The sequence below is a fragment of the Aedes aegypti genome, chromosome 2, assembly GCF_002204515.2.
Source record: "Aedes aegypti strain LVP_AGWG chromosome 2, AaegL5.0 Primary Assembly, whole genome shotgun sequence".
NCBI lineage: Eukaryota > Metazoa > Arthropoda > Insecta > Diptera > Culicidae > Aedes > Aedes aegypti.
The window spans coordinates 377,815,603-377,830,782 of NC_035108.1; the positions used below are offsets into that span (position 1 = coordinate 377,815,603).

At 39.2% G+C, this 15,180-nt stretch overlaps 2 protein-coding genes across 3 annotated transcripts in view; both read right to left on the bottom strand.

Annotated features, from left to right (window-relative positions):
* Nucleotides 1-15,180, bottom strand: part of LOC5565328 (inositol-pentakisphosphate 2-kinase) — a 344,143-nt gene that overhangs the window by 45,207 nt on the left and 283,756 nt on the right. For both annotated transcript variants that reach the window (XM_001649622.2, XM_021846800.1), the window contains one exon: nucleotides 246-1,003. In XM_001649622.2, coding sequence (XP_001649672.1) covers nucleotides 246-648 — 403 coding nt within the window. In that variant the 5' untranslated portion in view covers nucleotides 649-1,003. The remainder of the gene's footprint in view (nucleotides 1-245; nucleotides 1,004-15,180) is intronic.
* On the bottom strand, nucleotides 10,135-11,002 carry LOC110676928. The gene is made up of 4 exons (XM_021846804.1): nucleotides 10,905-11,002; nucleotides 10,675-10,842; nucleotides 10,455-10,613; nucleotides 10,135-10,384 (listed from the first exon to the last, which is right to left on the bottom strand). Exons 1-4 carry the CDS (start codon nucleotides 10,959-10,961, stop codon nucleotides 10,223-10,225), a joined length of 546 nt encoding a protein of 181 aa, XP_021702496.1. The 5' UTR covers nucleotides 10,962-11,002; the 3' UTR covers nucleotides 10,135-10,222.

Genomic DNA, 15,180 nt, shown 5'->3' on the forward strand with positions numbered 1-15,180 from the left:
TGTTTTCTAAAATCTGAACTAAACTTCCAAATTTTTGTGACAATTTTCAGTTTTGTACTCCAAAAAGTCGTTATGAAAACAATAGAATTTTTGTTGGGCTGATTTAACAATGATTTAAGAACTCTCCACTCAAGTTTATGCAATACTTCATCAAAAGAACGTAAACCTTCTAACTCCCTCTTACCTTATCCACAAGGCACTTTCAATACACCTTGAATAATATAACACTATCCATTAGCACTCACCTTTTCCACCCGGACAGCTGATGGTCGTTTTCCTCAGCCGTAGAACCTGATGATCGTCTATCAATGCGAGCACGATATTGGAATTGCCCTCGGCTCGATAGGCCAGCCGGCTTTCGTCAATCGCCTCGACATGTCTCTCGTCTAGCTCATCTCGATCACACTTCGTCCCATCTCTACCGGACATGTCCTCTACCCGCCCCAAGTTGTCATCTTCATAGTCGTACCGCATCTGTCGAACTCCTCCTCTGCAGCAAATTAGTCGCCCAAGCTGTAGGGACGCCTCGTCACCGGCGGTAGATTCGGAGTAATCGTTTCGAGATGTACAATATTTGGTCACAGCTCGATCCAACATAGTGCCAGTTTGGTAGCAGTAATTTCCATAGCTGGTGTTCAGCTTTCCCATGCTGGTTCCAATTGATATGCACCGTGTTGAGAAACTAACTGAACGGTCTGACCTCCAGAGCTGTGTCCCGCATTCGTGGTAAATCAGCAGCAAACTGCTGTCGATAGTTCGATAACACTCAGTCCGTAGTCAGTCGGGAAGGTTACCTTCTCCCGTCAACAGCAACGGCGCACGAGCTTACTTTCACACAGCCCCAATGGTGTCAACTGCGATGCTATCATTACTTAAGTGTCTTTCACTTGACGCATGTCTCCGCGCCACGGCTGTTGCATTAGTTGTTGGATCAGTTCCACGAATTTTACTTGCTGCTGGTTGTGATGACGGGTTGCAGCACGAAGGCGATATTTTATTTTATCTGCAACAAAATTGGAGACAAAATTGAACTTGTATTATTTGAGGGTCATTTAACGTAACATAAATTAGGGACGCTTTAAATAAATGTATGACACTACCTTCGGTGATTCAAAAATGCTATAACTAACAAATGTGTTGGCTAAGTAGTGATGAGACCGATACAACTTTTGGAGCAATGGTAATTGATGTACAGCTCAAAGGGTGTGTGCATATTGACAATTCCATAATCTTATCATCTTATGACTGGTTGTGAAGTGGGGCTCGGAATTCATATAGGCGTGATTCACCGCTTTGATAGCGATATCAAACACTAGAGATTATACAGCCTTCCTTCTTCTTCTTTCTGGCGTTACGTCCCCACTGGGACAAATCCTGCTTCTCAGCTGTTCTTATGAGCACTTCCACAGTTATTAACTGAGAGCTTTCTTTGCCTATTGACCATTTATGCATATGTATATCGCGTGGCAGGTACGAAGATACTCTATGCCCTGGGAATCGAGAAAATTTCCTTTACGAAAAGATCCTCGACCAGCGGGACTCGAACCCACGACCCTCAGCATGGTCATGCTGAGTAGCTGCGCGTTTACCTCTACGGCTATCTGGGCCCCCTTAATTGAAACATAATTATACTTTACTTCCGCTCTTAGGGATGGTAGCTTAGTGTCTTAAATTAGGAACTCTACCACCAAACTTTTATGTTTATCGTAATGATCGACTTAATGGGACATGTGAGGAAGTTGCTAACATGATTCATAGGCGTATAAAACATCAACTTTTTTCGTCATTTGAGACCAGAGTTTTCGAACCTATGGGTGTTTTTAATGAAACACAGCTTGCTAAATATACTTTCATTGCTGCTTAGTTGCCTTTACAAGCCACTGGGCAGCAAGTTAATTTGCTTCAAACTGAATTGCGACAATTGATTCACAATAAGTCAATTTTTTGTCATTGGTGACTTTATTGCAAAACATAGGTCATGGAATAATTCGTAAACAATTCCAACCGCAAAATTTTATAATGATAAGTTCTCTTAGGATATTTCTCAATCCAATACTCTGATAGCCCTCTTTGCTTTTTCTCTGCTAGAAACACTTCTACGATTGATTTGGACCTAACCGACTCTAGTCATCTTTGTAGCCATCTTATTACTCATGCTGATTTTGATTCTGATCATGTCCCTGTTACATTTCAAATATCCCATGAAGCGATTCTCAAACCTGTCAGCTCCACTTTCAATTATTTACAATCCGACGAGAATCCATATGAAACACATTGATGTTAACATTTCTTGGCAAACAAAATTGGCATTGTAATATCGAAATATAAAGTGAAATTCGAATCCGTGATCAAAGACGGTGATCTTAAACTCTAGATCCGTCTTAAAAACGTAAGGACAGGACAATTGCAATGCATTCGCAATCCTGCTATGATAATTACATGGCAGAATCTGCAAAATTCTATATTATACAATAGTTTCACATCTGAATACAATAATCTGAATATTATACAATATTTTCACATCTGGCTTACCTGATTTGCTTCAGTGATGTCAAAAATCTTTCTTTACGGATGACGTTCATACTTGCGAAAATGAATACTTTCTCCTAATGGTTCTAAAACTCAACTAATAATATTCCCACATAAACCAAAAGCTCCTTATTTGAAACGTTCAAGTAGATATGTTGTCACGATGAGTGGGGTTCCAATAAATTGGTCAGAAGAAGTTAAGTATCTGGTTGGTAAATGGCTGGGCATGGCGTACAATTGGTACCTCGCGTACCTGCAGGAATAAAATATACCCCTTTGTGCGGTCCTTAGCATCTTGCCCAGCGACTCCTATACCTACCTCCTCGTGTTACTGGCCGGGGTACGAGTAACCTTAGGGAAGATCTGGTAACCAACCCCGGTGGGAACATTGGTCGAATGCTGACAGGGAAGGGGGGGGGGGCATTGCTTTTGCTTTTGCTTCAGCAAACCTGGAGCATCTGTACTCCATGTTAGGAGCGGCTCACAACAGCGTTTGTTCCTCATGTCAAGGGCGGATGATCATCGTCCGAGTGCCAGAGAAGGACTCTAAGCTAAAATGCGCACTATGGTCCTCCGAACTTTTAGGGGGAATGGTCCTCCGGTTCTGACACCAGCCCTCCAAGCCAGCCGTAAAAAAATCAAGCAACGAATAATCAACGAGAAAATACGAACAATCGGTGAAGACCACAGCGACGTAAAGGGACTAGCGATTGGAAGCTCGATACGTGGAACTGTAAATCTCTCAACTTCATCGGGAGCACACGCATACTCGCCGACGTGCTGAAGGACCGTGGATTCGGCATCGTAGCGTTGCAGGAAGTGTGTTGGAAGGGATCAATGGTGCGAACGTTTAGAGGTAACCATACCATCTACCAGAGCTGCGACAACAAACACGAGCTGGTAACAGCTTTTATAGTGATGGGTGATATGCAGAGGCACATGATCGGGTGGTGGCCGATCAATGAGAGAATGTGCAAGTTGAGGCTCAAAGACCGGTTCTTTAACTTCAGCATAATAAACGTGCACAGTAGACAGTTTCACAAAAATCAAAATGTCTGGGATTTAACCAGTCACCCCCAAGTCCTAGTTGCAATACTAAAACAAACTACCAGACAAATTTTCATCCAATTTGGAGAAGATTAGGAGGTGCCTCAAGTCAAATTTGTGTTTTTTGGCTATTTTTTACATATAAAAAATTCTAACGAGAATTTGGAAACACGAAAATCAAAATAAATACCACTAGTTGAACGTATTATTAGTACTTTACAACTTTTGAGAACACTGTATGTCGATTAGAGATGGTTTTGACCTCATAAAATTGATTTCTGTCCATTAAAGTACCTGTAAAACATACATTTCTCTACAGTTTTTGTTCTACGAGATTCTTAACCTCATGCCTAATCATAAAAGTTCAATCGTAGTATTATTCCTTTGTCATTTCTGAACATTTTTGTAGTACATCATTTTTGTATCCGAATTACAGATAAATTGTAAAAAATCATCGGAAATACGACATTCCTCATTCCCCTGCATTTAGAGCTGCTGCCAAATGGCGCAATTGCTGACATGTTACAAAACTGAACATAGTAGCTTTGCTTTTTCAATGATGGATGATGATTGAAGAAAACAGCTATCAAATGTCGTCAACGCAGTCGTGTTTCAAACAACATTTGCATTTGATGCCAAACAATTACAAATGTGCTATAGTCCCGAGGTTCAGCTTCTCGACTACCGATCTTGAGGATCAGAGTTTGATTACGGGAGTTCATTAAGAGTGTTGTTTTTTGCCGACCAAATGACTTGAGGCCAAAAAATTTAATAACGATTCGTTGTTCAAAAGAGCATCTTGTGGCTGAGTCTTAATCAATAGGACTCACAAAAATCTCCCACTCCTAAGTGAATGAATAGAAATGCTCAAGTAGTGATTTGCACCTTTAGTACTTTTTCTCTGCTGCATTAATAAACATTGGTTACACTCGAAAAAAAAAAGATAATCATAATTGAACTCCGATCCTCAAGATCGGTAGTCGAGAAGCTTGACCTCGGGACTATAGCACATTTATAATTGCTTGGCATCAAATGCAAATGTTGTTTGAAACACGACTGCGTTGACGACATTTGATAGCTGTTTTCTTCAATCATCATCCATCATTGAAAAAGCAAAGCTACTTTGTTCAGTTTTGTAACATGTCAGCAATTGCGCCATTTGGCAGCAGCTCTAAATGCAGGGGAATGAGGAATGTCGTATTTCCGATGATTTTTTACAATTTATCTGTAATTCGGATACAAAAATGATGTACTACAAAAATGTTCAGAAATGACAAAGGAATAATACTACGATTGAACTTTTATGATTAGGCATGAGGTTAAGAATCTCGTAGAACAAAAACTGTAGAGAAATGTATGTTTTACAGGTACTTTAATGGACAGAAATCAATTTTATGAGGTCAAAACCATCTCTAATCGACATACAGTGTTCTCAAAAGTTGTAAAGTACTAATAATACGTTCAACTAGTGGTATTTATTTTGATTTTCGTGTTTCCAAATTCTCGTTAGAATTTTTTATATGTAAAAAATAGCCAAAAAACACAAATTTGACTTGAGGCACCTCCTAATCTTCTCCAAATTGGATGAAAATTTGTCTGGTAGTTTGTTTTAGTATTGCAACTAGGACTTGGGGGTGACTGGTTAAATCCCAGACATTTTGATTTTTGTGAAACTGTCTAGTGCACAGCCCTCACTCCGGAAGCACTGATGATGATAAAGACGCTTTTTATGCGCAGCTCGAACGCGAGTACGACAGCTGCCCAAACCACGACGTCAAAATCACCATAGGAGATCTAAACGCTCAGGTTGGCCAGGAGGAGGAGTTCAAACCGACGATTGGAAAGTTCAGCGCCCTGACGAATGAAAACGGCTAACGACTAATTGAGTTCGCCGCCTCCAAGAATATGGCCATTCGCAGCACCTACTTCCACCCGTGAAGGAAATAATAACTCACAATAATTGATGCATACCATATTGCTCAGTTGTCAATACCTCATTTTGGTATTATAATGGTATTGAAAAAAAAATGTTTAAAACAATTAAAAATACTTCATTTTGATATTCGATACCTATTGAGGTATTGAACTACTAGCTTAACTTAGACTGACTACACATATCAATGGTTGCTATTCCGTGATTGACCGAAGTCAGTGAATACAGTCGCTTTTTCACATCTCGATATCGAAGGGACCATCGAGATAGGGAGAGATCGAGACAAAGAGCACTGATTTATTGAACACTAGATTGAAAATCACTCCGTTACTAGGAAAATAATAAACAAACAAACTTCATTTCGAGTTTCCAAATTGTTCTGAATCACTTAAATCTGGTCTAGTATCCTTTGATAATGTTCCTATCGACATATGGAGAGAAAGTTGGGAACGAAAAATCAACAGGAACTCATCGAGATATGGAGATATCGAGATAAGGAGGATATCGAGATATGGAGAGGGAAATTGTATGCAGAATGAAGGGACCGTAGCAATCATCGACATAGGGAGAGATATCGAGATGTAGAACATCGAGATGTGGAGAGTCGACTGTATGTACAAAGAATCAACTAGAAGTTCGGCTGGGATTTGCCATAATCTTCTTCAGTGTGCATAATTCAGTGCCTCTTTTTATACACGGTCAATAACGGCGCCGGATGAATCCTTGCAGTCGGGTAGGATTGGGGGAAGGAATGTTAGTGTGTAACCTTTGCTATTTGGAGGCCGTGTTGAAATACCAACATGCTGATATGTAAACATAATATTTTCATTTGATATGAACAATTTCTATTTAGAGGAAAATTATGCCGATACTTGAGGTGACGAACCATTTAAAATTTGTTGAACAAATACCTAAATGTAACATTCCTAACACTCTTATTCTTATGCCGATACTTACAGTGGCGAACCATCCAAAGTTTGTTGAATAAAGTGAAGCTTTCGCAAGCCTTGCAGTCTTGTAGCCTTGAAGTCTTGAACCATTCAAAGTTTTTTTTTAATTAAGGTACCGCGGGGCAAGTGGGTAAATGGGGTAAGTGAAAATAATGTGTATATTTTACTGAATATGTGAATTAACGTTTCAAAATCATGCGTAAACCGTTGAAGCCATTCAGAACATTACGGTAGGTAAGAGATTCCTGAGATTTTTCAACCATTATTGAATAATAGAGCAAAAGATTGTTAACCTGTTAACTGGTACTCCGTAACAAGATGGCGGCGTGCAATCTTATTTTAATATTTTCAGTAGAAAAAAGTTGCGGAAAAAATATTCTGTGCCACTTCTAAGTTGTTCCCTCTGACAGTTTTAAACTGCAATAAAAAAAGATTTAGAATTAATTTGACATAGACCTAAAAATAACTAAATTGAAACACCGTCAATTTTTCAATCACGTGGGGCAAGTGAAAAGTTTCCCATTAGAGATTGAATTTGTTTTCTCTCTAGGTAGCTATAAGTACACAAGGTTCGCAATTATCATAGAATAACAGAACGTGCTCATAATTCAAGAAACACTATACTAAAAGCGTTAAAAGCTATTATCATGGCCAAATCATGGAACTTCTCTAAAAATAAGGTTGCCAAATATTACGATATTAATATGTTTACTTCGGACAGCCGATTAAAAGGAAGACGTTGATTGGAAAGTTCCAATATAAGACAACGCACGGAAATCTCGTGGAATGTCTATGCAAAGCTAGCTCAAAACATAAAAATGGAGTATAGGTGTATCCACATAAAAAAGTTTCTAAATACTTTATTGAAGTATTCCGCTTGATTTCTTTTGAAGAGTTATCCGACGTCATATCCGATTTTCTTAAAAAGAAATAACGAGCGGTGGAAAATCTACAGAGCAGAAATGCAATTGCTGTCCCATGATGTAAAAACTAACATTGGGAATATTGCAGTTATAATGTTGTCGAATCATTTCAGCAAACATAACTGAACAGAAGAAAATTCAAGTGATAAGAATACAATTTTCTTTGTATACATGTTACTTATGTTATTGTTCATTGAGACGCCTTAACAAATGTTAAAGGTAATATAAATCGTGAATGTAACTGTTAGTTTTTGGATTTATTGTTCAAAACGATAAACTTTTCACTTGCCCCACCTGTGGGGCTAGTGAAAAGTAAGGAGACTATTTTCAAAAACTTTTTCTGTACTTTTTTCTTCAATTTTACATAAAAATCTATTTCAGTATACTGCTTATATTTGGTGGGAGTCAAGCTAAAAAATATACACGACCTCATATGTTTTAATTTAAGGTCTCTAGAATTTGAAGAATCCCAACTATGCAAAATCCATTACCCACTTGCCCCACGGTACCTTACAAAAATAAAAGGTAAAAAGAAGAGGTGATTTGAAAAAAAATGTTGAACATAAATAAATCACGAATCAGAGTTTATGTCGACACTCACTGTGACGGACCATTCATAGTTTGTTGAAAAATCATATTTACGTCCCACCGTTGTAATGGTTAAAAGTGTGAGTCATACATAGATTAGAAATAGTAGCATGAAACGAGCTCACCAATTTATCCGTCATCCTTGACTGAGCAGCAACAATCCACTTTCAGTTTCACTCGTTTGCTCGGCTATATAAAAGCACTCAGAGAAAATAGGCGCGTGACCCAAGAGGGAAAACAACTGACGACTTCTCGGGCTTTCTTGACGCACTGCCCAGGAGCAAGCGTCAAGGTCGAAGGATCAAAAAGAAGTAATCGAATGCGGCACTTTTTCACTTTAATCGTCCGAGATGCGACATGTTTGATCCTGCCCTGATCCCTATTGAGGTACTGAACTACTAATGAAAAATTTCACTATTATATGAAAATCCATCATGTATTATTCAGGTATTACAATACCTAATCTAGTTATCAGTTTGATGTTTGTAGAATATGCTTCAGATATTATTTGAGGTTTTTTACTTCTTATGCAGGGCTCTTTCATACCTCATTTAGGTTGTAAGTATTGGAAATTATTTGGTATGGAATATCTCAGTTTGGTATTCAGTAATTATTTTCTTCTGCTCGGGCAGCACAGCCTTCCATACCCATACACCTGGAGATCACCACAGCAGACAGAATGACAAATCGACCACGTTCTGATTGATGGACGGCACTTCTCCGACATTATCGACGTCCAGGACCTATCGCGGCGCTACATCGACTCTGATCTGACCACTATCTGGTGATGGTCAAACTGCGCCCAAAACTCTCCGTCGTTAACAACCCAGACAACCAAAATGTATGCATAACGAAATAACCTGGAGGCTTTGTATGTGCAAAATTTCACTTATAAGATGTCGTGAAAAGGCCTTTTACGTACAAAAGTGAAGGCGATATGCGTGCATATATTATGTGATGATTAATAACATACAATGCGAGTGTTTAAATATTCTCCCGAACTAACCTGTTATCTTTTGCGACTTAACTTATGATAACAAATGTTGATTTGACGGCTGCTACGAATTGATTCGACTTAGTTTGTACGAGTGTACGGGACGAACCAGAATGTACAAATGAACTCAGAAAAAAGTGTTTTATGCTCTAGGGGGAGGGGGTAGGTTCCAGTGTTACGTTTCACACAAAAATTTAAAAAAATTTCATGCAAGAAGCGTTACGGAGGGGGGGGGTCAAAAATTTCCCTTTTTTAGCGTTACGTAATGGACGCTGCCTTAGCTGGTGGGGCCGAGCGCGACAGGGCTCGCCTAGGTAGCAGTGCTACGATAGACGGGAATACGTTCGTGGTGGTCGACGAGTTCGTCTACCTTGGATCCTTGCTGACAGCTGACAATAACGTAAGCCGTGAAATACGGAGACGCATCATCAGTGGAAGACGGGCCTTCTATGGTTTCCACAAAAAGCTGCGGTCAAAAATGATTCTCACCCGCACCAAATGTATCATGTACAAAACGCTCATAAGGCCGGTAGTCCTCTACGGGCATGAAACGTGGACGATGCTCGAGGATGATTTGCAAGCACTTGGAGTCTTTGAACGTCGAGTGCTTAGGACGATCTTTGGCAGTGTGCAGGAAAACGGTGTGTGGCGGCGAAGGATGAACCACGAGCTCGCTCAACTCTACGGCAAACCCAATATCCAGAAGGTGGCCAAAACTGGAAAGATACGATGGGCAGGGCATGTTGCAAGAATGCCGGACAGCAACCCTGCAAAGATGGTGTTTGCTGCGGATCCGGTTGGCACAACCGTGTAGCGTGGAGCGCAGCGAGCTAGGTGGGCGGATCATGTGCGTATCGATTTGGCGAGCGTGGGGCAGAATCGAGGATGGAGAGATGCGACCACGAACCGAGTATTGTGGCGTGAGATTGTTGGTTCAGTGTTATCTGTTTAGATGTTAACTAAATAAATGAAGTTAAGTATCTAGGGCTCATGCTAGGAAAAAAGTAACTTTCAAAAATCAAATTGAGGACATTCAAGCCAAATGTAACAAATATATAAAATATCTGTACCACTTATTAACTGAAAATCGAAGGTATTTAAGTATAGTTGCAACTAGCTATTTTTCATTCTTTGTTGATTTTCTTTTTAGTCTGAATGAACTAACTCTTCTCAAAAGTAGTAGAACGAATATCCTCTTATAATTCAATAATTCTTCATACATTTATTATGGTACACTGCATCCCCTGTCTCCTACTATCTACACCTCAACGATCGAAGCCGACATGGACAGGCACTGCTTCACCAGATGGCCATTGAGGTGACGTTCCAGCTCCATGAAAAATTTCCAGTCCCCGGCGAAAGACGCTGGCAACTCAAGACCAAAACTGCCAACTTCAATGTTGGACAGAGTTTCGACGTGCTAGAATAGAATAGTGTCCGTATTAAATCTAAAAAAATACCGAACCAAACTTAAATCATAAAAGCATTACTCCAGCCTTGAAAGGGCACCGCTTTTGACGAAAGTGACGGGTAAAAAAAAACCACGGCTCCAACGGGGACATCAACTTCCCGCACATGTTCATCTCGGTACGTTCTATGGAGCCTGGAACCCAGGTTCCCCGTTCCAGACGCAGTGACCAAAGATTTAGCTTAAGAAATATTTCACTTGAAGCATTAATGATGAATTTGTGATCATGCAAGGGTAGTTACCCGAACCGGAGCGACATAATCTTCCATGAAGACCATACTTCCGGAGATGTGCATACTTGTTCCACCTTCGATTGGGGAGAACTCTAGCCCAGACACATTCAGCGTTATCAAAGGAACATCCGGAGCACATTGGTCGAAATCGTCATTCAATTCAATCGCAAAAGTTGCCTGTAAAAGCCGGAATGTGAGATTGGGAATACTACTAGCTTTAGAAGTTTTTTTTAGGTTACCTCTGACGGACATCCGAAAAAAGCGAAAACCAATGCAACTTGTGCTAAAGCCAACATGTTGACCAGTAATAGAAATTCATTGCATGAACATTTAGAGGGTGCTCAATGTTAGCATGTCATAGAACAGTTTGAATCATTGGTTTGTTGCAATCGATACATTGTATATCTTGGCTAATGAAGCTAAATGAGCACCAATAATTGGTTTGTTTGTGCAGCGCATTTAGTTTGTTGCTGTAACTTGTACTATCAAAGTGAATGACTGAAAGTGTGAAATGGTTTTCCATATATTTTGAATGTATTTGCATGTACTTTTTCGAACCTCTACTTCTGTGAAATAATGGTTACGACTTGAGTAGTAACAATAGGTAATTTCAATGATAATTGCTTTAAACTGTCAATAAATACATAATTGTATTGAATGGAACATCTCACCGAAAATGGGACAAATATACGTAAAGGGTATGTGCATGGTCCAATTTCGTTTCGTCAGACTACTTTGGGCACACGCGTGGTAGTTTCATTGGCAGCATAAATATTGACATGAACAATTATGTGTCTTCAGCAGTTCATTTACCATTATATGGATAACGACTACATCAATAGCAATATGATTAACGCACAAAAAGTCCGACCAAATGTTCATAAGATAAAAAAGTATTTGCTATTTCCTAATCTTAACCTTGTATCTTAACCTTAGTTTGATACTGGGGTCAAAACCAAATTTCTACCGGTAATATCTTTGATGTTATCTAATGGATCTTTCTGAAACTTCTTGACTTTTAATATTTTGTGGAAACGAAGCATAAGGACCAAAAAGTTTTTTTCTAGTATGGGGCCACAAAAAAACAACATAATAAGATACTGGGGTCATTATGACCCAGAAATGTATACAAATCAGCGAAATAATAACCGAATAATGAAATTTATGCCGCATTCGAAAGATACACAACTCAAAATTGTGATTACTACTTGCAATACCGGTTGCGGTTCCAGTGGCCACCGAGAACGGCTACGAAGGTGACCATGTTGGACACGTGGAATTAAAGTACACTCAGTCCAGAAAGCTGCAATCATCACCAAATTGGTCGTGATGCAGACCACATAGGAACGTGTTGTCAGTAACATTTTGTCGCAAATACAATAGTGATTGAATAATTGAAAAAGTATAAGTCATTTTACCAAAAATGTTCTTGAGGAATATTATTAGGCTGGAAGTCACAATAAGCCAATTGGCCATAAGCAGAGTTACCGACACCTAACTTTGCCATAAAGGTTTTCCTTAAAGCAAATTTTTCCTACCATTTTAATTCTGATCTCCGCATTCAAAAATCTCACCCACGTCCGTAAGCTGAAGGTCTCGAGCACTCTCTCCGAATGCTTCCATGAGATGAAGATCAGCAGTTCATTACGGAGAAAGATGACATTTCAAAATAATAATAAATAATAAAAATATTATGTTTACATCGTTGCGTATAAAATAACTTGTTAAGCAGTTTTTTAAACAATGATGATATTTTCAAAGAATAATAAATTCACTAGAGCTAAATATTTCAGTCAATGTGCAAAAAAACTGCTTCTGAAAAGATTATTTGAATAATCATCGAAATTATAGGTTTTGGCATAACTCCAAATTACAAATAAAAAGATGTATGAAGTTTGAAAACAAGACTACATAAAATGTCCCACGTTTTATTCAACAATAGTTAAGGATTCCGATAATACGTTATCGTACCAATGTATGTCCATTCGACGAAATGTCCTTTAGACCAAATGTCTTTTCAACCAAACGTCATTCGACCAAATGTCATTCGACGAAAAATCCTACAGTCGAGTAACGTGTAACATAACGTGTTGAGCAATTTTTCAAAGAATGATGATATTTTAAAAGAAAAATAAATTCACTAGAGCTGAAAATTTCAGTTAATGGACAAAAATCTACTAAAAAGTACATTTGAATAATCATTGAAATCCTAGATTTTGGAATAGCTTCAAAATACAAAAAAGGTGTATTGAATTTAAAAACAAGACTACATAAATGTCCCATTGAATAAATAAACAACAGTTTATAATTCAGATTATTCAAAAAAAAAATCTTATCAACTTTGAAAAACTTGGGAAACAGTCAACAATTTTACCAAATAATTCCGTTCAACTAAACATCATTCGACTAAAAAAAGTTCATATGGAGCTCCAGGGGTTCCTTCAGGTAAAACTCAAAAAATCCTGTCGAAATATGTCCAAATATTCTTCCAGAGATTTGTCCAGGAATTCTTTCGAAGGTTCCTCCTGGAATTTTACCAGAAAATCTTGCAAGCTTATCTCTACCGTAATCCCTATAGTGATTTCTCCACTAGGGCTTTTGCCAGAGATTCCTTCAGAAACAATTTTGTTCAATTAATTAACTCATTACGCGTGGTAAAGATGGATAAACTGTGGGTGAAATTATGGAAATAATAGCTCAATATAAGCGTCAATTTAACTTTGTTCGCCATGCATGGAACTCCTGCACCAATTTCTCCAAGAATTCATCTAAGGATTTGACAAGGGGTTTTTACAATGATTCCTACAAGGATTACTTTGGAGATTTTGCAAGAATTTCCTGTAGAAATATCTTCAGTGATTCCTTCATACACTCCTCCAGAAAAATCTTTACTTTCTTCAAGGATTCCTCCAGGATCTGTTTCAGGAATTTTCCGAAGATTTCTCAATGGATTTTTCAAGCGATTTCATCTGGTATTCCTCTAGAAAATCTTGCACAGACTTCTGCAAAGATTCATAGAGTAAAATCGCTACAAGGATTCTTGCAGAGAACTTTCTTTGGGAATTCCTCCAGAAGTTACACTAGGACAATCTCTTCATGGATTACTCAAGACATTTTTCTAGTGATTTTTCCAGAACTTCCTCCGAGGATTCGTCCACAGAAACAAACAAAGATATCTCTGAGCAGTCCTTTCGAGATTCGTCCAGAGATTTCTTCCGGGATTCCTCCACGGATCGCTCAAGGGATTCTACCAGGAAATCCTACAAGGATTCCACCACGAATTTCTTCAGGTGTTCTATAACCCACGAATTATTCAAGGACATGACATGGGTTAGTCCAAGGATTTTGCAAGATCGTTCTGGACCTCTAAAAAATCCTCCATGGATTCCTCCAAAAGTTCTTCTGGAAATTCCACCAGAGATTCTCCCATGAATTCCTGCTGAAATTTTATCAGACATTATCCCAAGAACATCAAGCAAATCTCTACAAATAATTTTCCAGTAAAATATCTACACAAAATTCTGTTCTGTTCTGTGTACCAACCAGACTCGACGCGAACATCATCTTTACAGGATTGTTGTCCGGTAGTCTTGCAACATGCTTTCGCCACCTTCTAGATACTGGGATCGCCGTAGAGCCTAGCGAGCTTGTGGTTAATTCTCAGCCACCACACACTGTTGTCCTGCACTCCGCAAAAGATGGTCCTAAGCACCCTTCGTTCGAACACTCCAAGTGCTCGCAGGTCCTCTTCCAGCAACTCCATGTTTCATGTCCATAGAGGCCCACCGCTCTTATTAGCGTTTTGTACATGGTACATTTAGTGTGGGGATGAATCTTTTTCGATCTCAGCTTATTCTGGATTCCATAGGCGCGACTTCCACTGATAATGCGCCACCGTATTTCACGACTAACGTTGTTATCAGCCGTTAACAAGGATCCGAGGTAAACGAACTCATCAACCACCTCAAAAGCATCTCCGTCTATCGTAACACTGCTTCCTAGGTGGGTTCTGTCGCACTCGGTATCAGCATGTACTTTGTTTTTGACGCATTTACCACCAGGAGGCCGACTTTTGTCGCTTCACGTTTCAGGCGAGTGTACAGGTCTACCACCGTTCCAAATGTTTTGCCGATCCATATCATCCGCGAAGCAAACAAATTGGCTGGATCTTGTGAAAATCGTACCTCAGCTATTGATCCCGGCTCTACGCATGACACCTTCTAGCGCAATGTTGAACAGCAGGGACGAAAGTCCATCACCCTGTCGACGTCCCCGGCGGGATTCGAACGAACTGGACAGTTCGCCCGAAATCTTCACGCTATTCTGGTTTGTTGCAATCGATACATTGTATATCTTGGCTAATGAAGCTTAATGAGCACCAATAATTGGTTTGTTTGTGCAGCGAATTTAGTTTGTTGCTGTAACTTGTACTATCAAAGTGAATGACTGAAAGTGTGAAGTGGTTTTCCATATATTTTGAATGTATTTGCATGTACTTTTTCGAACCTCTACTTC

Excerpts from the sequence above, each read along its gene's own strand:
- LOC110676928 (XM_021846804.1), bottom strand. The coding sequence starts at position 10,961 with ATGTTGGCTTTAGCACAAGTTGCATTGGTTTTCGCTTTTTTCGGATGT. Across the intron at positions 10,843-10,904 it reads TTTTCGGATGTCCGTCAGAG|GCAACTTTTGCGATTGAATT; the intron begins GTAACCTAAAAA and ends CGGCTTTTACAG. Across the intron at positions 10,614-10,674 it reads ATTATGTCGCTCCGGTTCGG|CTAAATCTTTGGTCACTGCG; the intron begins GTAACTACCCTT and ends ATATTTCTTAAG.